The sequence below is a fragment of the Salmo salar genome, chromosome ssa19 (genome assembly GCF_905237065.1).
Source record: "Salmo salar chromosome ssa19, Ssal_v3.1, whole genome shotgun sequence".
Classification (NCBI taxonomy): Eukaryota; Metazoa; Chordata; class Actinopteri; order Salmoniformes; family Salmonidae; genus Salmo; species Salmo salar.
Window position 1 is genome coordinate 60,147,602 of NC_059460.1, and position 22,663 is coordinate 60,170,264.

At 43.6% G+C, this 22,663-nt stretch overlaps 1 protein-coding gene across 2 annotated transcripts; it reads right to left on the minus strand.

Moving 5' to 3' along the window:
* Positions 1-711: 711 nt before the first annotated feature.
* On the minus strand, positions 712-22,451 carry LOC106579150 (serine/threonine-protein kinase tousled-like 2). Of its 2 annotated transcripts, XM_014158752.2 has the most exons (21): positions 22,302-22,451; positions 21,756-22,076; positions 18,471-18,553; positions 16,754-16,825; positions 15,825-15,926; positions 15,528-15,626; positions 15,293-15,421; positions 14,116-14,208; positions 13,726-13,836; positions 12,911-13,047; positions 12,548-12,754; positions 9,704-9,770; positions 9,520-9,617; positions 8,844-8,925; positions 8,044-8,135; positions 7,389-7,478; positions 7,043-7,212; positions 5,250-5,388; positions 4,046-4,157; positions 3,602-3,709; positions 712-1,715 (listed from the first exon to the last, which is right to left on the minus strand). In XM_014158752.2, the coding sequence occupies exons 3-21, from the start codon at positions 18,549-18,551 to the stop codon at positions 1,536-1,538; spliced, it is 2,169 nt and encodes a 722-aa protein (XP_014014227.1). In that variant the 5' UTR covers positions 18,552-18,553; positions 21,756-22,076; positions 22,302-22,451; the 3' UTR covers positions 712-1,535. The 2 variants fall into 2 exon arrangements, with proteins under 2 accessions (XP_014014227.1, XP_014014228.1); XM_014158753.2 differs by lacking the exon at positions 15,528-15,626 and having other exon boundaries at positions 21,756-22,451.
* Positions 22,452-22,663: the final 212 nt, after the last annotated feature.

The window sequence follows — 22,663 nt, forward strand, 5'->3', positions numbered from 1 at the left end:
CACCCCCCTTCTTGGCTTCCATGGCAACTCCGACAGGGACCTTTCCCCAGGGAAACTACACCTGTTGGTATTCTCAAACAGGAGGAGAGAGGCCAGGAAACTGACACTGAAGTAGTCTGTGATAAATAGCACAATTTGTTTGAGTATTTGTTAGTCAAAATAATCCATACATTATGCTTTACTCAAAGATGGCCTACAGGCCATGAATAGCAGATAGAAGTTGATATGGATTTATAATCAGCTATAATGGGGTGGTCATTTTGGACAGGGAACACAGAATTTAATATGAAACTAACACAACAGGCGGGTTAAACACGTATTGCACAGAGTCCATGCAATTTGTTACTTTAGCACATTTTTACTCCTGAACTTCATGCTTGCCATAATAAAGGGATTGAGTACTTAGACTTAATTAGTAAAAATCTCCAGAAATAATTTCACTTTGAGATTGGCTCTTCAGGCAGTCATTGGGTTGCTAGCCTTGTAGCTAGCTCTGTATAGCTGTGTATATTTGCGTATTACCAGTTAGGCTATTCTGCTTTTCTCTGGTAAACACACCTATGCTCAAGCGTGAAATCATGTTTCACAATATACTAAAATAACTTTGCTATTTAAGTCATGTTGGAATTTAGATTGTTACACTGCACAATTTGCAATGAATGAGAATTCCTTGACGTAACTCCTTGCTAACGAACCACAGTCACACCAAAAGTCAGTTAAATGGTTTATATGCATTTCTATTAAGTCTCTCCATCTCCATTTTGAGGGAAATCCTTGAAAAAAATAGACAAAGTAAATTCCCAGTCCAATATCCAAGAACATGTTTAAATCTGATCAAGTCAGTCAAGTGACAATCCTAGTGAAAATGACCACTTTCTTTAACTTGTCAGTGTAAACCTAACAGTGTTGTATCAGCCAGGCATACTTTCAACTTAGGTCATCAGAAATAGAATCTCCCCCTTCCAAAAAGTTCATGGCTCACCATGGGAGGGGGGTAATTGATTATATTATTGGGAAATATCGAGTTCAATTTACCATACAACTCAAGCAAAAATGTTTAAAAAGCTCTCAAATGGAATGGATATGTATGAAAATGGTGCCGACAGATAGGGCTGCCATGCTTCTAACTTACAAGCATTTCGCTACACCTGCAATAACATGTGACAAATACATTTTGATTTGAGCTGTTTGGTTTTCCTGAAAACAGGTATGCACACAGTGACTTCAGTCCGTTTTCCTATGACCCTGTGATGCAGCCCATTGGACAGGCCCAGCAAGGTCTTTCTCTTTGTGGCAGGGGTGTGTGTGTGTGTGTACATGTACTTTGGCAGCCATTGGGTCCTAAAGACAAGCTATAGACTGGCACTGCCCCTTCATGTCTTAGGAGGGGTGAGGATAGGGAGGGCACTTCAGATATTACTCCTCCATCCTTTAGTCTGTTTTTACCCCCTCCATCTTCCATCCCCCTATGTAGAAGGGAGGGTGTTTGCGTAATGGGGCCCCTATAGGGGCCCTCTGAGGTGGCGTTGGGCACCTCAGTTCGAGGCACTGCTGTTGTAGGCGCTGGAAGTGGAGGGCGTGGAGCCCGACCCCAACGGCCCGGCTCCGGTGGCCAGGGCCTTGCGGAAGGGGGGCATGAGGAAGGGGTCTTGGGCCAGCTGCAGCACGTCGATGCGCTCCTCCTTGCGGTAGGCCAGGCAGCGGCGGATGAAGGCCTGACGGAGAGAGAGAGAGATAAAGGCACGGAAGTGAGACGTTTTTGTTTTTTTAGGGGGTAGATCAGCTTTAATATTGCATATAGATTGTGGCTTCCATCAATGTAATTGTCTGCATCATTTCCAATCCCCCAATAGATAGATACACACACAGAACCAGTCAAATTTGGACACACTACTCATTCAAGGGTTTTTATTTTTACTATTTTCTACATTGTAGAATAACAGTGAAGACAAACTATGAAGTAACATATGGAACCATGTAGTAACCCAAAAAGTGTTATATCAAAATATATTTTAGATTCTTCAAAGTAGCCACACTTTGCCTTGATGACGGCGTTGCATTCTCTCAACCAGCTTCATGAGATAGTCGCCTGGAATGCATTTCAATTAACAGGTGCGCCTTGTTAAGTTAAATTTGTGGAATTTCCTTCTTAATACTTTTGAGCCAATCAGTTGTTGTGAGAAGGTAGGGGTGGTATACAGAAGATGGTCTTTTACCAAATAGGGCTAAGTCCATATTATGGCAAGAACAGCACAAATAAGCAAAGAGAAATGACAGTCCATCATTACTGTAAGACATGAAGGTCAGTCAATATGGAACATTTCAAGAACCTTTTTAATTTCTTCAAGTGCAGTCGCAAAAACCATCAAGTGCTATGATGAAACTGTCTCTCATGATGATCCCTACAGGAAAGGAAGAGTTAACTGCAACTCAGATTGCAGCCAAAATAAATGCTTCACAGAGTTCAGTAACAGACATCTGAACATCAACTGTGTGAATCAGGCCTTCATGGTCGAATTGCTGCAAAGAAACCACTACTAAAAGGACACCAATAAGAAGAAGAGACTTGCTTGGGCAAAAAACACAAGCAATGGACATTAGGCCGATGGAAATCTGTCCTTTGGTCTGATGAGTCCAAATTTGAGATTTGGTTCCAACCACCGTGTCTTTGTGAGACAAGGAGTAGGTGAACGGATGATCTCTGCATGTGTGGTTCCCACCGTGATGCATGGATGAGGTGTGACGGTTTGGGGGTGCTTTGCTGGTGAATGTAAGGCATACTTAACCAGCATGGCTACCACAGCATTCTGCCGCAATACGCCATCCCATCTGGGTTTGTGCTTAGTGGGACACCTCCAGGCTGTGTAAGGGCTATTTGACCAAGAAGGAGAGTGATGGAGTGCTGCATCAGATGACCTGGCCTCCACAATCACCCAACCTCAACCCAATTGAGATGGTTTGGGATGAGTTGTACCGCAGAGTGAAGGAAAAGCAACCAACAAGTGCTCAGCATGTGGGAACTCCTTCAAGACGGTTGGAAAAGCATTCCAGGTGTAGCTGGTTGAGATAATGCCAAGAGTGTGCAAAGCTGTCATCAATGCAAAGGGTGGCTACTTTGAAGAAGTAGCCGATTTGTTTAACACTTTTTTGGTTGCTACATGAATCCATATGTTATTTCATAGTTTTGATGTCTTCACTATTATTCTACAAAGTAGAACATAACAAAAATAAAGAAACCCTTAAAATGAGTAGGTGTGTGTGCACACACACACACACACACACACACACACACACATATATATATATAAAATAATGGGGAGATTTGATTATCCAATGTCAAGTCCTAGCTGGAGGAGGTCAGATACACCCTCCTACCCTGAAACACACACGCTGGTCCCCCCCCATTGTGACCATTTTCCCAAGCAGCAAACCTTTTGAATATGTGACAAGTTAAAGGAATGGTGGATGGTTCACTCAAGATACAATCATTTACCCAGATTGAATTGGAAAGGGATGGGAGGTTGATTCCATGGTTTGGCTGACAGAGTGAGAGTGTGTGCATGCAAACGCATGTGTGTGTTTACAAATGTGTGTTGCGTACCTTGGCTTCTGTGGTGACCACAGGTTTGGGGGGAAACTGCACCTCTTTGGCTTTCAGTATGGTGTTCTCCTGCAAGATGTCCTGCTGGGACTGGTTGTGTCCAAATGGCTGGAGAGAGGAATAAAATAAGAGATTTACAGAGGGAGACAAAAGCGATAGAGGGGGAAAAGAGGCAGGACTTCTTTGAAAGCCTACAAACTCCAAGACTTTCAAGATCATTGTTGCTTGAAAAGGACAAAAGTAGAGCGGTCGAAGGGACTAGCAAATATATAGTTAAAAGTGTAAAGTTTCAGTAGCCTCGCTAGAACAGTTGGTTCTAGAGTAACGTTTCAGATGGTGACGTTTGTCAGGCACGATGTTAGCAAGACATCGCAAAGGACGCACAGCATTGCGAAGGGGAATCCATTCAAGCGTTCTACTTGAGCGTGGTGTGTGTGTGTTTACCTTGCGTCCGTAGAGGCTCTGGTAGAAGATGACCCCCACCGACCACACGTCCACCTTGTTGGAGATCTTGGGGGGTTCCTTGCCGACCACAAAACACTCTGGGGGCAGGTACCTGCAGAGGGGGCATTATAAATCAGTTAGTAATGTATACTGAACAAATATATAAAACGCAACATGTAAAGTGTTGGTCTCATTTCACGAGCTGATTTAAAAATAACCCAGAAATGTTCCATGACCAAACTGTCAGAAACAGTCTCAGGGAAGGACATCAGCATGCTCGTCTTGCTCCTCATCGGGGTCTGCAGTTGCAGTTTGGCGTCGTAACCGACTTCAAATGGGCAAATCCTCGCCACTGGCTCCCTGGAGAAGCGTCCTCTTCGAGGATGAATCCCGGTTTCAACTGTACCAGACAGATGTCAGTATAGCGTCGTGTGGGTGAGAGGTTTGCTGACGTCAACGCTGTCAATGGTAGCAGTGGGTTTTTAGCTATGGGCAGGAATAAGCTAAGGACAACGAACACAATTACATTTTATCGATGGCGATTTGAACGCACAGAGACACCGTGATGAGATACTGAGGCCCATTGTCGTGCCATACATCCACCGCCATGTCGGCCCTGCGTCGCAACGATCTGTACACAATTCCTGGAAGCTGAAAATGTCCCAGTTCTTCACCTATTGAGCATGTTTGGGATGCTCTGGATCGACGTGTACGACAGCGCATTCCAGTTCCCGACAATATCCAGCAACTTCGTACAGCCATTGAAGAGTGGGACAACTTTCCACAGACCACAATCAACAGCCTGAACAACTCTATGCGAAGGCGCTGTGTTGCGCTGCATGAAGCAAATGGTTTTCAGACCAGACACTGACCAGTTTACTGATCCACGCACCTACCTTCTTTAAAAAATAAAATAAAAAATATATAAATAAAAGGTACAGTATCTGTGACCTACAGATGCATATCTGTATTCCCGGTCATGTGAAATCCATAGATTACGGCCTAATGAATTTTAATTGACTGATTTCCCAATATGAACTGTAACTCAGTAAAATCTTTGAAATTGTTTTTTTTTCTTCTCCATTGTAGATTGAGTGTGTGAATGTTAAAGTTTCCATTGCTGACTGTTGTGTGTTTTTGCTTGCGCAGGCCTATGTGTGCTTGCATGGATATGTACGTTTGCAAGTGTGTGTAAAGTGCGTACCAGTAAGTCCCTGCTCCCTGGGAAGTCAGCTCCATCCCGTCCACAGAGTTGTAGCTGTCGTCATCCATGATCTTGGACAGGCCGAAGTCAGTGATCTTGATCTCGCCGCATGCCGTGCCGTTCACCAAGAGGATGTTGCCTAGAGAGAGAGAGAGATGGGAAATGTAGTGAAACGCATAACACACATTGTGATGCATCTTTTGATTGAGGTCATTTGTGGCAAGCAGTTAATTGTATTACATACATATGATCAACGTTCCCTCTAAGCTGCACGCCAGCTCGTAGTAGCCCCGGGACTGCCGCGCAGAAGAAATACAATACAGTATTAGGCCACGGAGAGAAGCACGAGATTAGAAAGTTAAGTTCAGAGGTTTCCCGAAACAAAAACTAACTATGCAAGAGATTCTGTTGTAGGCAGAACGCATTGGAGTAGGATTGTATTGCATTGACATGCACAACTCAGCCCGTACTCCAAATAAACCAGGCCAGTGCGGCATAACCAATCAGAGCTGCAGTGGGCCTACATGCAAATAAACCATTGCCATATATGGATCTGTGCAACTTACTTTGAACTGGACTGTTTGCACCATGAGCGGTTGTGAGTAGATGCGCTTGTTTTGAGATCAAAGCGGGAACTGAATGTGCACGTCGCCTCATGTTGTTAATATTCTTTTCTAGTTAGGGAGCTATTAGCACAGTTATAGATGTTTTGTAGTCAGCAATAGGGGAGTGTACATTTCTAGCCATCTTTGAAAATCGAGTCAGGTAAAGAGCTTTTTTATGCATTAAAGGGGCAGTGTTGTATTTTGAGACAGGCTTGAATAAGCTAAGTAGCCAATAGGCAGAGGGTAGCATAATTTGTCTGATTCTCTGTAGAATGGTATGGGAATAATAACTCATTTTATTTGGTAAAGTGGTTTCTTGCATCACACAACATTTTCAGTCACCTTGTCTGAAAGGACAAGTGGATAAACAGGTTAATGTCAAGCCCTGAGTGTTTCACGGAATGTAAGCCTGCATCAAACACCACACATTGGCTGTTACTGTAGGCTGAATGATATAAACCCTATTTCCATGTTAAAATGTTATGGGATGGCTTTTCTCCATTGTTTTTCATGTTAGGCCACTCTGGTAGGCCTACATTATGATCAAATAGCCACAGTAGTCTACTTGGCCACTTAAAACGGGTACAGCCTCAGTGTTCACAGTAACCGCACGCTGGAAGTGGCAAAGAATATTCACAAAGTTCAAGTTTGCGCTCAGCGGACCTGAAATTAGCTGAACGCTGAATTTTGTGAATAATGCATATGATAAATACATTTTACCTTGAACTTTATTTGGTGTGTATGCTACAAAATGCTATTAAAAAGGGAAGACTATAGTGGACCGGCTAACTTAAAACCCAGATATGCTTGGACGTCACAGCAGGGTCAAACAATCAAATACTTTCAAATCAGCTGCGTTCAAATTTAGTTTGCAAGTCGAAGTAATGGAATAGTATCAAAGGTGAAAAATCCAAGCTAAATCTAACGCACCTCAAATACCGTCAAGTGTTTGAAACACACACACACACACACCGAACGACCCGGTCGCTCCTGCACAGCTCAAGCATACTCCTGCAACGATTTAGGTTAGGATTATCGGGGGCAGGTTAGGGTTATTGGGGGCAGGTTAGGGTTATTGGGGGCAGGTTAGGGTTATTGGGGGCAGGTTAGGGTTATTGGGGGCAGGTTAGGGTTATTGGGGGTAGGTTAGGGTAAGGGTTGTCAGGAGCTGACTGTGGCCTGACTGACCTGGCTTGAGGTCATAGTGGATGATGGGCGGACGGATCTCGTTGAGGTACTTGAGGGCGTTGACGATCTGCATGATGATGGAGCGGCCCTCCTTCTCAGACATCAGCTTGTGCTGCTTCAGGTAGAAGTCCAGGTCGTTGCCCTCGCAGAACTCCAGCACTGTGCAGAACCTGGGGAGGAGAACACACAGAGTGAAGCCTTTTAAAATGTAGGAGAAAACCCTAGAATAATGGAAGTCACCATACAGACACAGAACTAAGGGCTAAATTGACTACGAATAAAAGCATGGATGAAAGTTCCTATTCATCCATCCATCCATCCATGGGTTAGTGATGGAGTGACTTACGAGTCTGTGTCCAGTGAGAAGTAGTCATACAGTTTGACTATTCGGGGATGGTCCAGTTCCTTGTGGATCCTGTACTCTCTGCAGGCATGCCTGAAACAAACATGGATACACTACGGTCAAACACTGTAGTGACTCAACACAGCACACACACACACACAGAGACAGAAGATGTCGACAGTGTCGGACCTAAGCATTCACATGAAGACACACAGCCGAGAACATCTTGGAAAATCCCTACAACCAGATAATGGATTTACAGATTAAGGGGGTATTACTTCGACCAAATATACATCAACCATCCAAGGAGTTTGTGTGTGATTTAAGTTAAACCATTATTTTATGGGCTGATTCAAATATTTAAACACTGCCAACGACAGAGGTAGCAGAGTTGGAGGCAACATTTTCTGTACGCAAAACACAACTGATTTAATCTTAGAATTTTTCTTGGATGATATCTATGAGATGGCAGCAATTATTTACTCAAATCTAAAGTAAAAAGCGAGAAACTGTGTTGTATATGATACAACCGGCAACAGCAGTACATCAAACTCGTTTTCCATAAAGTGCTTTCCAGTCTACTTAAAATTATTATTCTGTGCGCCGAGACGGCTGTTTGGCGGACACAAAATGGCCGTCCAGCCGCAGGTTTCCTTACTTGTGGTAGTTCTCCTTCTTCTCGTCCCTCCAGTTCTTGTTGAGCTGGTGGATCTTAACCGCCACGTATCTTTGCTCCGTTAGGTCAAAGGCCTAGGGATGAACACAGAGTGAATACAGAGTCAGACCAAAACAATGTTATAGAGCAATATTCAGTTCATTACATGGATGGACTTAGGGTGCCTTTCGTAAATTGCCTCCAGTGTTACAGAGTGCGCTCTGGGTCGTTGGTAAATTCAGAGCGTTGTCAGATTGTCCGTTCACTCAGAGCGCACACTGGACGCTCTGGTCAAGGAGTAGGGTTAATCTGAGCATTCTAATCTCACAACAGCAGTTGAGCACCCAAGCTAACTGGCTAAAGTTGGCTAGTTTGCTAGCTACTTCCAGAAACAAATGAGAGAACACCTCACTGACCATTTTACTTACCCTAGCAGAGCTGGTTAGACTGTTTTCATGTTATTTTGGTTCAAATCAAATTTATTTATATAGCCCTTCTTACATCAGCTGATGTCACAAAGTGCTGTACAGAAACTCAGCCTAAAACCCCAAACAGCAAGTAATGCAGGTGTAGAAGCACGGTGGCTAGGAAAAACTCCCTAGAAAGGCCAAAACCTAGGAAGAAACCTAGAGAGGAACCAGGCTATGAGGGGTGGCCAGTCCTCTTCTGGCTGTGCTGGGTGGAGATTATAACAGAACATGGCAAAGATGTTCAAATGTTCATAAATGACCAGCATGGTCAAATAATAATAATCACAGTAGTGACAAAGCTGTTTACTGACACCAAGACTAAAAAGTGGTCACCTTGTAAACTTCACTGAAGCCACCTCGTCCCAGTAGATATAATAGCAGGTATCGGTCGTTCAACGTGGGGTGGTCTTTAAATCTGATGAGAGGGGGAGACCACTGGTCAGTTTCTGAATGAGGATTGATCAAAGGAACAGGTACAAGCTACATTCCAGGAGGATAAACATACAACAGGACAGTCCACTCCAAAATGTTCTGTACTCTTGCTGGTCCTGGAGCGCTACATGATGTGCTGGCTTTTGCTCCAGCCCAGCACTAACCCACTAGATTCAAATAATCAAGGTCTTCAATCTGCAGGTTGGCATTTATTGTCATGAATCTTGCCCTGAAGTCAGCTCTGCAGAGTGGTCACTACCTGGCGTGGCCACAAAGTCAACAAATCTTATTTTAACCCCAACCACACTGCCAACTCTGATGCTTAACCCTAACCTTAAATGATGGTTACATTTTTGTTTTCATTAATTTTTACAATATAGCCAATTATGACTTATTATTACAGCTGGCCCAGCTAGCGGAAATCTCTCAGTTCTGCCTCCAGGACAAGATTCATGACAACCATCAACCTGCCTTCAATCTTCAGGACCACAATAAGATAAATCTACTTTGCAGTGAGAACAAGTTTGGTAATTGGAATGGAACGCAGAAAAAGAGAGGAAGGCCAAGGGGAGCGTACGTGGAGTTGTCCTCGTTGTGGATCCTCTTCAACTCCCGGATGTGGAGGTTCCTGACGCGCTCCAACCTCTCCAACTCTGCCTGGATCTCTGCCTCCTCCTACAGGGCACACACACACACGTTAGTCACTCAGTATCACACACTCTTCATATAACAATCATGATGACGGCGGAGAAGGACAGTACCTTCTTTAGATGCCCAAGCCGGAGTTTGAAAATCTCCTCCTGCTCGTGATACTCTGCAAGCGACAACCTGTGTGGTTCAAAGACAAAAAGGAGCAACTATAAAACAAAGTCATCTTCTTTCAGTTTTTGTCTCTATTGAAGACTGCCCCCAGTTAGGCGCTTAATCAAACGGACCGGCTACACCTGGGTGGAAGCTTGCTGTTCAGCACCTGAACAACTGGGACGTGCATATTTTACCCTTGTTGGATTCTAGCTTGAAATATCTTTATTCATGCTACCTTACTAGAACTTATTGATTACTTTCCATGTATAATGAATGTATATGTTTGTCAATGGAGGGTGGATAAGAACTAGGTATATGGAAAGTTTCTGCATGAGACAAATGGGGGGAGGCAGGAAGTTTACATTCGGTCAAACATGTTATTGTTAAATCTCATGGATCCTATGGAGGAAGGCAAAGGGCAACAGTCTGGTTTCAGCCACTGATAAGGTAGGACTGATAAGGTAGGACAGCTGTGGAGGAGGGAGGAATTTGGGCCGAGGTCAGGACAGATGAAGTGAGAAGGAACAGTCCTAATACACACATATACTTACATGCCCACCAAGGTTCTAACAGGGAGGCGTGGCCATGACTACACCAGTGAGAGGAACCAATTAAGTTCCTGACTGGCAATCGAGAAGTTTTGGCTGTCTAGATGTGCAAGGTGTTGACTCCGTCTAGTAGGAGGGTATAAATATATGTGCTTGTGTAAAATTGTCTGGGTCTTTACAGCTGTATGAACCTAACACCCTCTTCATTAATGCCTCTCCCACATGGTGCGATTTTTTGTAAATGCTAACATCTTTTGATATCCTCCACTTGAGAGAAAGAACAGCTGGTACATTGAAGATTTGCTATCAGAAGAGTGCTCACACTTTGCAACTCTGCCGTCGTGACACTGTCCGTGTCATTTCCACTATCATGAATAAAGTTCGATTTTATTTCATCATTCAAAATAGCAGATACAAACATAAGGCTTATTTTTCAAATCAGTCATAATGTATATGTTCTAGTCGGCCAACAACGGCTATGTTTATTAAAGGCAGTCCAATTCGGATCTTTTGCCACTAACTAGTATTTTGACCAAATCCGATCAGCGCATTTGCCAATAATTGGACAAAAGATCAGAGTGGTATACTACATTAGAAGCTAAATCTACTCAGGGTTTTCAAAAGCTAGCCAGCTTCAGTTAGCGTCACATTCCAGCTCAGGCTTCATCCGTATTACGACGGTGGATATTGTCGCAGGTCATCCATTCTGTTGACCAGACACTCAAGCGGCCGCTCTATCAATGAAAATAAACGTCTTCAAAAACGGAAGGCAGTCGGGAGGCAAGATCAGGTGGGAATTGGACCATTCTAGCCAATGAGAGGGCAGATACGCATGTGAATAGACAACTCTGATATAAAGTGTTTTTTTCCCCCTCAAAGTTGCAGGGATGTCATGGGTCTTACTTATCAGTAAACTAGTAACAATCTAAACATTCCAAAACATTTATTCATTCAGATAAGCCATTGCAATTTTCTGGGACCAAATTTGACACGCTCTCAATGACCTCCATAAACAAAAACGTCTCGCTTGGTTAGTGGGAAAAAAACTAAGTAAGATGCACCACCTTCTGGAGAAGATAGATTTTGGGCCCAGTTATCCCTCCCTCTCGGTTCGCTCCAACTTGAGCGGCAAAGGGGAGGAAATCTGATTTCATTGGTCCTCAACTCGCAGCTCAGACACTTCATTCAGTATAAATGGAGTTAGCCTGCCCCAGAGCAGGTTAGTTTTGATGGTTTCTTTGCCATAGAAATGTACCTGGCTAAAAAGGTGAGCCATTTTCATGTTACCGGTTATCCGAAGTAGACTCAGAGTTGGACAAAAATACCTTGCCAACTCCTCAAAACAGATTCGTAGTATAGGGCTCAGAATTGGGCTGCCTGTTTAAACAGAGCCAATGTAGTTAATACATTGGCATTAGATATATTTGGTTGTTTTCACAAAATAGTGTGAAATACACACAAAAAAACAAATGTAGGGAAATGTTGAAAATGATGAACCAACTGCTCCATCTTTTCATTTACATTACATTTACGTCATTTAGCAGACGCTCTTATCCAGAGCGACTTACAAATTGGTGCATTCACCTACAGCACATGCCAGCATGCAGTGTTTCTATTGTCCAAAGACAACAATCGTGTGGAATCTCCCTTGTAGTGGTGTTCACACAGCACGAAAAGTGCAAAGCTGTGACAGAAAATTCTGACATTTGGTGTTGTCCGTAGCTCACAAGTGCAATAAATTGGATGTCGTTGACCATGCCATACTGTGACTCATGAGCTCCCGTTTTTCACGAACGACCTAAAGATCATGAAAAATTTCTGCGACACATGAATCGTGCCACTATTGTTCCAAACTCGTACTATGGGGGCTTGGCATAAGTCAACGACACTGGCCAAATCGACCCCTAGACCCTCTGCACTTGTGGAGATCTGAGAGGATTTAACAGGTGTAAGCAATATGGTAATAGCTTCAACTTGTCCTCTAATAAGATAGGTGGAAGTTTCACCATATTGCCTATATAAATCAAATCGTCTAAAATTCCTAAAAGGGCATTGGAACACCCTTTTCCCTATATCTGTGTTGTGTTCATAAGGACACTCAAGGGAAAATATTTTGCAACAGAAAATGAAAAGGAGCCTTTCTTATTGGACAAGTTCATGTAGTCCCTCCCTGTTTCCCTTTGTTTTCTTTCATTTTGTTCCTAATGAACATGACCCACTCAAAGATAAGCCAGAGGTACACTTCATCCTTACGCTTCGTTGTCTTGTCCGTTGGTCTTGCTCTTGCGTTTGTTGGTGCCGGAGCTGTTGGGGGCGGTTGGAGGCTCCATGGTGTTGGGGGTGGTGAGGAGGGTGAGGCTCTGGGCCGTGGTGGTGGTGGCGGTAGAGGGCTTCCTCTTACCCAGCAGCTTCCTCTGTCTCTCTATGTCCTCCCTCTGAGAGTTTATCCTCTCCTGCTGCCTGGGAACACACACAGAGGCAGACAATGAGGGGCAATGAGAATGGCACAGTGCTGGGCCACTGAAATAATAGTCATCCTATTTATTTCTATGTATTAGGAGTAAAGTGTATGTATGTGTGTGTTCACTTGAAGAGGTTGTGTGTGTGTACACTGACTTGATGAGGTTCTGGAAGGCATATCCGTCGGTCCACTGCTCGGTGAAGGAGGCTCCGTGTCTCACGGTGGTGAAGTGGCCCAGTCGCAGGCGGTCCTGCATGCTTTTGTCTCGGCACGTCCTCTTCTCCTGCTTCGACTGGACACACACACCGCTGATTACAATTATTTTCTTCTAATCAGGGTGTGATTTTGACCTATAACACCAGGTGAGTAGAATCTCTGGCCAATTACGCCACTTTTCAACCTCAATCATTATCTCCAGCACCATACCAGTGTCAACACATGTGAAAACAGCGTGTTTCTATGATCTATGGTAAAAAAAAAAAGATGAGGTCCTAAAAAAATGGTTCTGTGAAGTAAAAAAAACAGTGATTTTCAAAACCTGCAATATGTTTCTAGCCAGAAGGAGGATATTTTCTTCCTCTCCACATCACTGAGAAACTCATGTTTGAAAATCACTGTTTTAACTTTTGATTACGTCATCGGGTAGAACTTAACTTTATATTCCCCCCCCTACAAAACATAGAAATGCACCTTTTTACATATGTAGACACTGGTATTGTGCTGGAGATAACAAACATGAGATTGAAAAGTGGTGGAATTACCATTTAACTACGAGGTAGATAGTACTCCGGACCTCAAGGGTTAGAATTTACCTTGAGCCAGGTTGTGCTTCTTCTGCGGTGTGAACAGACCCTTATGCCACTCGGCACTGATTTTGCACTAAGTACTGCTCGTTTTAAAGTTTAACCATATCAGTTTGTTGTTTTGGACATTTAGAACCAAGTGTGTCCATGGAAATACAGACACTCACCTTCTCGATAAGCAGCTTTTTGCTCATGGTCACACACTTGTTGAGGCGCTCCTTGTACCGCTCCAGCGCCCTCTGTTGCTCGTCTATCTGGCGCCGCAGGTCACAGTTAGCCTAAAAAAAAAAAAAAGAACCCTGTGTGTTTATACACAGTAGTTTTGCCTCTAGTTATCAGACACCTAAAGCTACTATCACAGTAACTACCCAACATCATTTGACAATTACATTGAGATGTAATTAGAATATATTTTTTTTAAGGTACACTCAGATGATTTGCAAATAAACAAGCAACGTTTTGGTCACATTAAACATCTTGGATTCTCCTACACAGTTTTTCTTCTAACGGGTAACTCCAATGCCGTACAAAGAGAAAGATGTGAAACAATGTCTTACCCTCAATAAGTCGTCTATCCGTCCCTCCTTCTTCTCTAGGTCAGAGTTCTTGTTGTTCTCTAATGCTGTCAGCTTCTCAAGCGTCAAGTCAGACTGGGGTGTGTGGGAGGAGAGAGAGAGAAAAAGAGGTAGAAAAAGAGAGGGGAGGGAGAGAAAGAGGGAGAAAAAGAGAGGGGAGGGAGAGAAAGAGAGGGGAGGGAGAAAAAGAGAGGGGGAGGGAGAAAAAGAGAGGGGGAGGGAGAAAAGAGAGGGGGAGGGAGAAAAGAGAGGGGAGGGAGAAAAGAGAGGGGAGGGAGAAAAAGAGGGAGAGAAAGAGAGGGGGAGGGAGAGAAAGAGAGGGGGAGGGAGAGAAAGAGAGGGGGAGGGAGAGAAAGAGAGGGGGAGGGAGAGAAAGAGGGAGAAAAAGAGAGGGGGAGGGAGAGAAAGAGAGGGGGAGGGAGAAAAGAGGGAGAAAAGAGAGGGGGAGGGAGAGAAAGAGAGGGGAGGGAGAAAAAGAGAGGGGAGGGAGAAAAGAGAGGGGAGGGAGAAAAGAGGGAGAAAAGAGGGAGAAAAGAGAGGGGGAGGGAGAAAAGAGGGAGAAAAAGAGAGGGGGAGGGAGAAAAGAGAGGGAGGGAGAGAAAGAGAGGGGAGGGAGAGAAAGAGAGGGGAGGGAGAAAAGAGAGGTGGAGGGAGAAAAGAGAGGGGAGGGAGAAAAGAGAGGGGAGGGAGAAAAGAGAGGGGGAGGGAGAGAAAGAGAGGGGGAGGGAGAAAAAGAGAGGGGGAGGGAGAAAAAGAGAGGGGGAGGGAGAAAAAGAGAGGGGGAGGGAGAGAAAGAGAGGGGGAGGGAGAGAAAGAGAGGGGGAGGGAGAGAAAGAGAGGGGGAGGGAGAAAAAGAGGGAGAGAGAAAAAGAGATGGGAAAAGAGGGAGGAGAGAGATTAGTACAAAAGGCACTAATGACAGAAGGGACAATGCATCCATCAATAGGGTTGATTAATCAACAAATGCGTAGTTAGGCTGGTGGTCAGTAACCAGCTTTCCAATTATTTCCAAGTTAAGGATAGGATTACTTCAACTGCCTAGTATGGAGTGGCACAACAGTGCGATCTAATATGGCAGAAGTGGATGTGAGCTGTGCCAAGGGGAGACCACTGTCTAGCCATGCCAGGTTAAGGTGGGAGGCCAGACAGGGCTCTTTACCTGAGTAGATTTGTGGCAGGATGAGGAGGAGTGGAGCAGAACAGGCTTCAGAGAACTGGAGGAGGACGAGGAGGAGAAGGGCTCGGCGGGAGCTGCTGAGCCTGTGGACGACGGACTGCCCTGCTGCACCTAATGAGAAAGAAGGGGGAGAGATATTTCAGACTGTTCCCATCGATCTACACTGAGAGTCATGTTAGTCGTTAAGTGAGGGAGCATAAAGAGGGCTGGTGCTCACCGCCACTGGGGGGTTAGAGTGTGAGTGTTGACAGGAGGAGCGCACCAGGGGAGGGATGCCCCGCGCCAGACTGGTGGCAGGGCAACTACCACCAGCAAACTGAGTCAAAGCATGTGCCCGCGAGAGAAACAGAGAGAAATGATTGAGCCATTGAAGGATGAAAGTACAAGCAGACAAAGAGTCTGAAGAAATGCAGTATTTCAAAGCGTGTTAAAGTGCTTCACATGAAGGTAATGAGATATTAAGACAGCCATGTGCTAGCATGAAAGCTACGCACTTCATGAATTTTTCACTCACCTCAAAATAGTCGCTAATTTTGTGACTTCTGGCGCCTCCCTTATCGTACTGCTCTCCTTTCCTCTTCCTGGTTCTCTGGTCACTGGGCTTCTTCTCTGGTGTCTAAGCAACAGGGTCACACAGTACACACCATTGGAGGAAAGACAACTACAGAATAACTTGTGTCCATCTTTTCTGGGTTACCTATTTCCATTGATCGTGTGTGTATGTGTGTAACTATACTTGTGGGGACAAGAATAGTAAACAATAAAAAATTACCAACTGGGGACATTTTGTTAGTCCCCACAAGGTCATATGCTATTTCTAGGGGGTTTAGGGTTAAGGTTAGAATTAGTTATGCAAGACTGACAGTGCGCGTGTACACACACACACACACACACACGTGGAAGCTCCTAAGAGGAGGAAGGAGAGGACCATCCTCAGTGAATTTATATATTTTTTTTTAAGTTACAAATAAAATAAAGTTATCCTTCTTAGATAAAACTATAATAAATAATATAACTATAATAAATACACGTAGCAAATAATTGTTTAAAACACACTGTTCTGCAATGAAGGTCTACAGTAGCCTCAACAGCACTCTGTAGGGTAGCACCATGATGTAGCCGGAGAACAGCTAGTCTTCGTCCCCTCTGGGTACATTGACTTCCTTGCAACTGTTGGACTAATGATTACACCCTAGATCAGCTAGATGCAGGCAAGAGTGTGCAAGGTGGTATTGAATGTGTCGCTTTCTGGATTACTCAAATTTTTCTCACTACCTGTTGTAGCGACCTCATGATGGGTATAGGGAACATTTGAGTATCATGTAGTAGCCTAAACTTATCAACGTTACATTGAGCTGGGTGAATGGAATATGAATGACAGTCATCCAATATGCTGTTCTAGAAATAAGGCTGCCCCTAGCACACGCATGTAGTCATACTGACCTCCAGCTCCTTGTCGCTCAGAGAGCCCACGCTGCACAGGCTCTGGTTGGACGACTCGTTTATTCCCGAACCCTGGAGGAAACAACAATAGATTGGTCAACAAGAAAATGGATGTTAAATGCTTCTGTCATGCAATACCTTCAGAAAGTATTCAGACCCCTTTACTTTTTCCACATTTTGTTGTGTTTGACTGAATTTTAAATTCATTTTTTATTTATTTTAAAACCGTTTCGTCCTGAATACAAAGCATGTTCATTTGTGTGATTTATTTCCTTCTTAATGTGTTTGAGCCAATCAGTTGTGTTGTGACAAGGTAGGGGTGGTATACAGACGCCCTATTTGGTAAAAGACCAAGTCCATATTATGGCAAGAACAGCTCAAATAAGCAAAGAGAAATGACAATCCATCATTATTTTAAGACATGAAGGTCAAGCAATGCTGTACATTGCAAGAACTTTGAACGCTTCTTCAAGTTCAGTCGCAAAAACTATCAAGCGCTATGATGAAACTGGCTCGCATGAGGACCGCCACAGGAAAGGAAGCCCCAGAGTTACCTCTGCTGCAGAGGATAAGTTCATTAGAGTACCCAGCCTCACTAACAGACACATCTCAACATCAACTGTTCAGAGGAGACTGCGTGAATCAGGCCTCCAAAGTCAAATTGCTGCAAAGAAACCACTACTAAAGGACACCAATAAGAGGCTTGCTTGGGCCAAGAATCACGAGCAATAGACATTAGCCTGGTGGAAATCTGTCCTTTGGTCTGATGAGTCTAAATTTGAGATTTGTGGTTCCAACCGCCGTATCTTTGCGAGACGCAGAGTAGGTGAAAGGATGATCTCTGCATGTGTGGTTCCCACTGTGAAGCTTGGAGGTGATGGTGTGTTGGTGTTTTGCTGGTGACACTGTCAGTGATTTATTTAGAATTCAAGGCACACTTAACCAGCATGGTTACAACAGCATTATGCCATCCCATCTGGTTTGTGCTTAGTGGGACTATCATTTGTTTTTCAACAGAACAATGACCCAACACACCTCCAGGCTGTGTAAGGGCTATTTGACCAAGGAGGAGAGTGATGGTGCTGCATCAGATAACCTCGTCTCCAGATATCACCCGACCTCAACCCAATTCAGATGGTTTGGGATTAGTTGGACCGCAGAATGAAGGAAAAGCAGCCAACAAGTGCTCAACATATGTGGTTACTCCTTCAAGACTGTTGGTGAAGCTGGTTGAGAGAATGCCAAGAGTGTGCAAAGCTGTCAAGGCAAAGGGTGGCTACTTTGAAGAATCTCAAATACATTTTGGATTTGTTTAACACTTTAATGGTTACTACATAATTCCTTGTGTTATTTCATAGTTTGGATGTCTTCAGTATTATTCTACAATGTAGAAAATAGTTAAAAAATAAATTAAAACACTGAATGAGTAGGTGTGACTTAATATGGTGCAAGTCTGTCTTCCTTATTAATTTGGGGTCGGAGTGAACTTTAATTAGCAACACTGGCCCTTGGTAACATCAAGCAGTGTGGGCTCCTTGTCTTGCTGACTATTCCATTGGTGGGTGGGTGTGCATGTGTGTGGTGTGTGCCCGGTGGAGTGCCTTGCCACGGAGTGCTGCTGAGACAGATGATGATTGATAAACTGCAAACTGGATGCCAGGGCAGCACTGTCACACACACAGAATGGATGAAGATACAATTGAATGGAGAGACAGACCTTGGCCACTCCGACTCCTGTGAAGCGAGCCTCAAGCAGCTCCTGCCGCCGAGGGTCCAGGCTGTGCAGTTCTTCCATCATGTCTACAAAGAGGAGAGAGAATGTGTTAGTTAAAGAGTTCAACCTTGGTTTCATCAGACCAGAGAATCTTGTTTCTCATGGTCAGAGTCCTTCAGGTGCCTTTTGGCAAACTCTAAGAGGTCTGTCATGCGCCTTTTACTGAGGAGTGACTTCCGTCTAGCAACTACACGGTTGTCAAAACATCAAGCTAGGGAAAGCGTTCATGAAACAGACCTTGTTGGAAGTACTAAACTCCCCTATGGGAAAAATGTATGGTGAAAAAACGATTGGAACCATTTCCGTTTTTGACCGCTAGGTTTTATGGGTATTATGACAAAAACACAATGGTATCATAGACTGTACAGTATGAAGATAGGCAGAAACTGCTTCTCCAATATAAATCCCTGATCACACTTGTAGGTGATGTCATGGAGACGTTGGCTTGCTAAGCTCACGCACAGAAACAGGTCTTCGGGTCTAATGGCCGTCTCGCACCGAACTGCGCATGTGCAGGCCATCAATTTAATTGCGCTCGTTTGATATGGCCTGGTGCCCCGGGTAGCGGAGATTGTTCATTTCACAACATTCCATTGGTCCTTAAGTGAAATCTCCAACCTCCCGGGGCACCAGGCCATGTAAAATGAACTCCACCGTCAGGGTTGCTATGTTAGCAGTTTTCCCGCAAAATTGGGCTACTTTGAAAAATGTATTGGTCGCGGGTTACGGGTTTTTGGGCTACTTATAAGTTTCACAGCACCCACCATGGCATTTCTCAACAAAATAAATATATATTTCACTGTGACATGCTGCTGCTGACTATCAGGCAGAGAGGCTGTTGCTGAGTGAATGGTGATGAGGGCTACCATTTGAAACAATAAAAATGTTGACATGACGAGTCCTAGCAAATCAATTTGTGCCACTTGTGTAGCCTACCTGGAGCTAGCAAATGGATTTAATAAAGAGCCTATAACTTGAGTAATATAGTTTTAGCCTTGTGTTATTATGCAATTATTAACAACCATGTTTAGTTAATTAAATTGGAAGTTATCAAAGCTCTATCTGCAATTGTTAGAATGCATTAGATTGACTTAACAGTCCAAATAGGCTACAGGTAATTCAACTTTGCCATTGTTTAGATAGATGCAGGTAGCCTACAGGCAAGATGTCAACTGAATGATCTATCTGCCTGCTTAGTCCAAATTAAGACTCAATTATTCAACATTAATAGTTTGGCGATTTCGAGGTAAGAAATGCTTGTTTCCCAATAGCCTGCTGGAATAGGTGGATGGGGTTGTAACTCCCCTTTATCAAGTCATGCACAAAAGGGACTTATTTAAGCAAGCCTAGGGGGGTGTGGTATATGGCCAATATACCACGGCTAAGGGCTGTTCTTACGTACGACACAACACGAAGTGCCTGGATACAGGCCTTAGCCGTGGTATATTTTCCATATATCACAAAACCCTGAGGTGCCTTATTGCTATTATCAACTGGTTACCAACGTAATTAGAGCAGTAAAAATAAGTGTTTTGGTAACCAGTTTAAAACAGGGAAAGGGGAATACCTAGTCAGTTGTACAACTGAATGCCTTCAACTGAAATGTGTCTTCCGCATTTAACCCAACCCCTCAGAGTGGTGCGGGGGACTGCCATAATTGACATCCACGTCTTCGGCACCTGGGGAACAGTGGGTTAACTGCCTTGCTCAGGGCAGAATGACAGATTAGTACCTTGTCAGCTCAGGGATTCGATCCAGCAACCTTTTGGTTACTGGCCCAACGCTCTAACCACTAGGCTACCTGCCACCCCGGGGGTTTGTGGTATATGGCCAATATACCGCGGCCCAAAGCCGCCGTATATTGGCCACATACCATACGCCCTCATGCCTTATTGCTTAATCATAGCAGTGAAACGAGTTAAATCAACAACCATTGATGGAAAATTACCTGGCGAGTTTAAATGGGGTGAATGATCTTTTCTCTTGCGATATACTGAAATTAGAATATTACGTCATGTCAGTTCACAAGAATTATAACTTTGATGAAAACCTATTTTGCTTCTAAAGTAGGTACAAGTTACATTGATATTCCTTAATTGGCTCAGTAACGTAATGGGGGAAAAAATATTGTATAAATGTGGCAATTTAGCTAGTTTTCAGCCCTTTTGGGCAGGTTTTGAATGGTCATTGGATTAGAATTGTTAGCTACAACCAGCAACCCTGTTCACCGTTGAGATTTCAACAAACCATTTCTTGTGGCCCTGTGCCCAAGATAATTTTGAGGACAAATTTCTTATGACTAATGTTTTATTGTCTTAAACACTGTCTAATCTGTTATGATCCACCTGGATAAAAATGTAACCAAGACAAATAATCCTAAAACATACAGTACCAGTCAAAAGCTGACACACTCATTCAAGGGTTTTTCTTATTTCATAGTTTTGATATCTTCACTATTATTCTACAATGTAGAAAATAGTAAAAAAAAAATATATATATAATAATAATTCGAATGAGTAGGTGTCCAAACTTTTGACTGGTACTGTATGTAGCTAGAAAATCCCCTCACCTTCTCTTTGCATCAAACATGCATACAAGTTAGGTAGTTAGTTTGATAACTATATAGTTACATAGATGGTACTCTCAAACCCAGAACTAAAATATCGTGTTATTGCGTCAGAAGCTCGATTGTGTTAGCTAAATGCATCTGTCCACGAGAGATTATGGTAAACTAGTCATAAGATTGACAAAGCAATGCATGACATTATCGCTACTACATTTTGTCTTCTGAGGATGCTCTGTCTGGTGTGGCACTCACATAGACTACAAAAAAAGGGTAGCACTGTGGTGGTCTGTTGTGTATAATATTTGCCATGTTCTTAGTTAGGCGAATTAACTAGATCTGAGATTTCAGTTTCCAATGCACGGCTAACCTAACGAACCTCAGCCAGGTCCGTAACTTGTGGGTAAGTTAGTTACGTTAGCTAACCAAGTCAGTGCTAACTACTGTAGTTAGCTATAATACCTAACGTTAGCAAACACCAGCCAGTACAGCCACATATTGATTGTCGGAATGGAAAAAAAAAAGTATTACCACTTACATTTGGCTACTAGTAGTTATAATTACGTTACTCTAAAGCACTGCTTTAATAGCTAGCTAGGCTAACTATAGTTAGTTATTGAGGAGGCTGGCTAACGTATGTAGTCAGTCGAAACAACGTTGTTTACCTGTAGCGCTGTCGCTTGCAAGGTCCGTGGGGGGGTCAGGCGATAGCTAAGTTAACCTTGAGCTCAGGCGAAAGCTAAATTAACTAGTTGCTGATGTCCCCTTGTCTCTCAAAAAGACCCTACACTTAAACCCCCAAAAAACGTTCACAACAGCATTGGCCATCTGTTGACTTCAGGTGACTTCTCTGTCCCTCTGAACACCAGGAGGCCGAGAATCCTCGGGGTTTCCAAGCCCGCCTTGCAGGCTGTAGCCCATGCACATGCAACTCCGAGCTCGAAGGTTATTGTTGTAGTTTCTTTGGAAAGGGCCTTTCTTCTTTGCTAAAAAAAAAAAAAAAAGTTTTATTAATATGTATTTTGTTTTGGCGAATGAATGTCGAAATCCTTCATCTGCCGCTGAAAGAATAAAACTTTAACTTGTTGCTCTTGCGATAAATTAGTTAAAATTAGATTGAATTAGCTAGCATTCGCGAGTCATCGATGAAAGACCAGAGATGGGTGGATTCAATCCATCTGCGTGCTCGACAGACAGGGTGTGCTAGCTACCTCGCATCGACAATCTGCTGCGGACATAACCCCGAACTACTACCAAATTCAATCCGATCAATTAGATTTTGAGACTGTTTATGCAATGTAAACAACAAGTGTGATACAATTTGTTCCGTCTGAATACAACAGGGGAGGGGGAGCCACTGGCTGCATTTACACAGGCAGCCCAATTCTGATCTTTTTTTTCCACTAATTGGTCTTTTGACCAATCAGATGAGCTCTGGGAAAAAATCCGATTTAAAAATGTCTAATGTCATTGCTCAAAAGACCAATTAGTGGAAATTAAATCAAAATTGGTCTGTCTGTGTAAACGCTGCCTAAGAGAGCGCGCAACCCAAAACTATAGTAGAGTGTTTGCG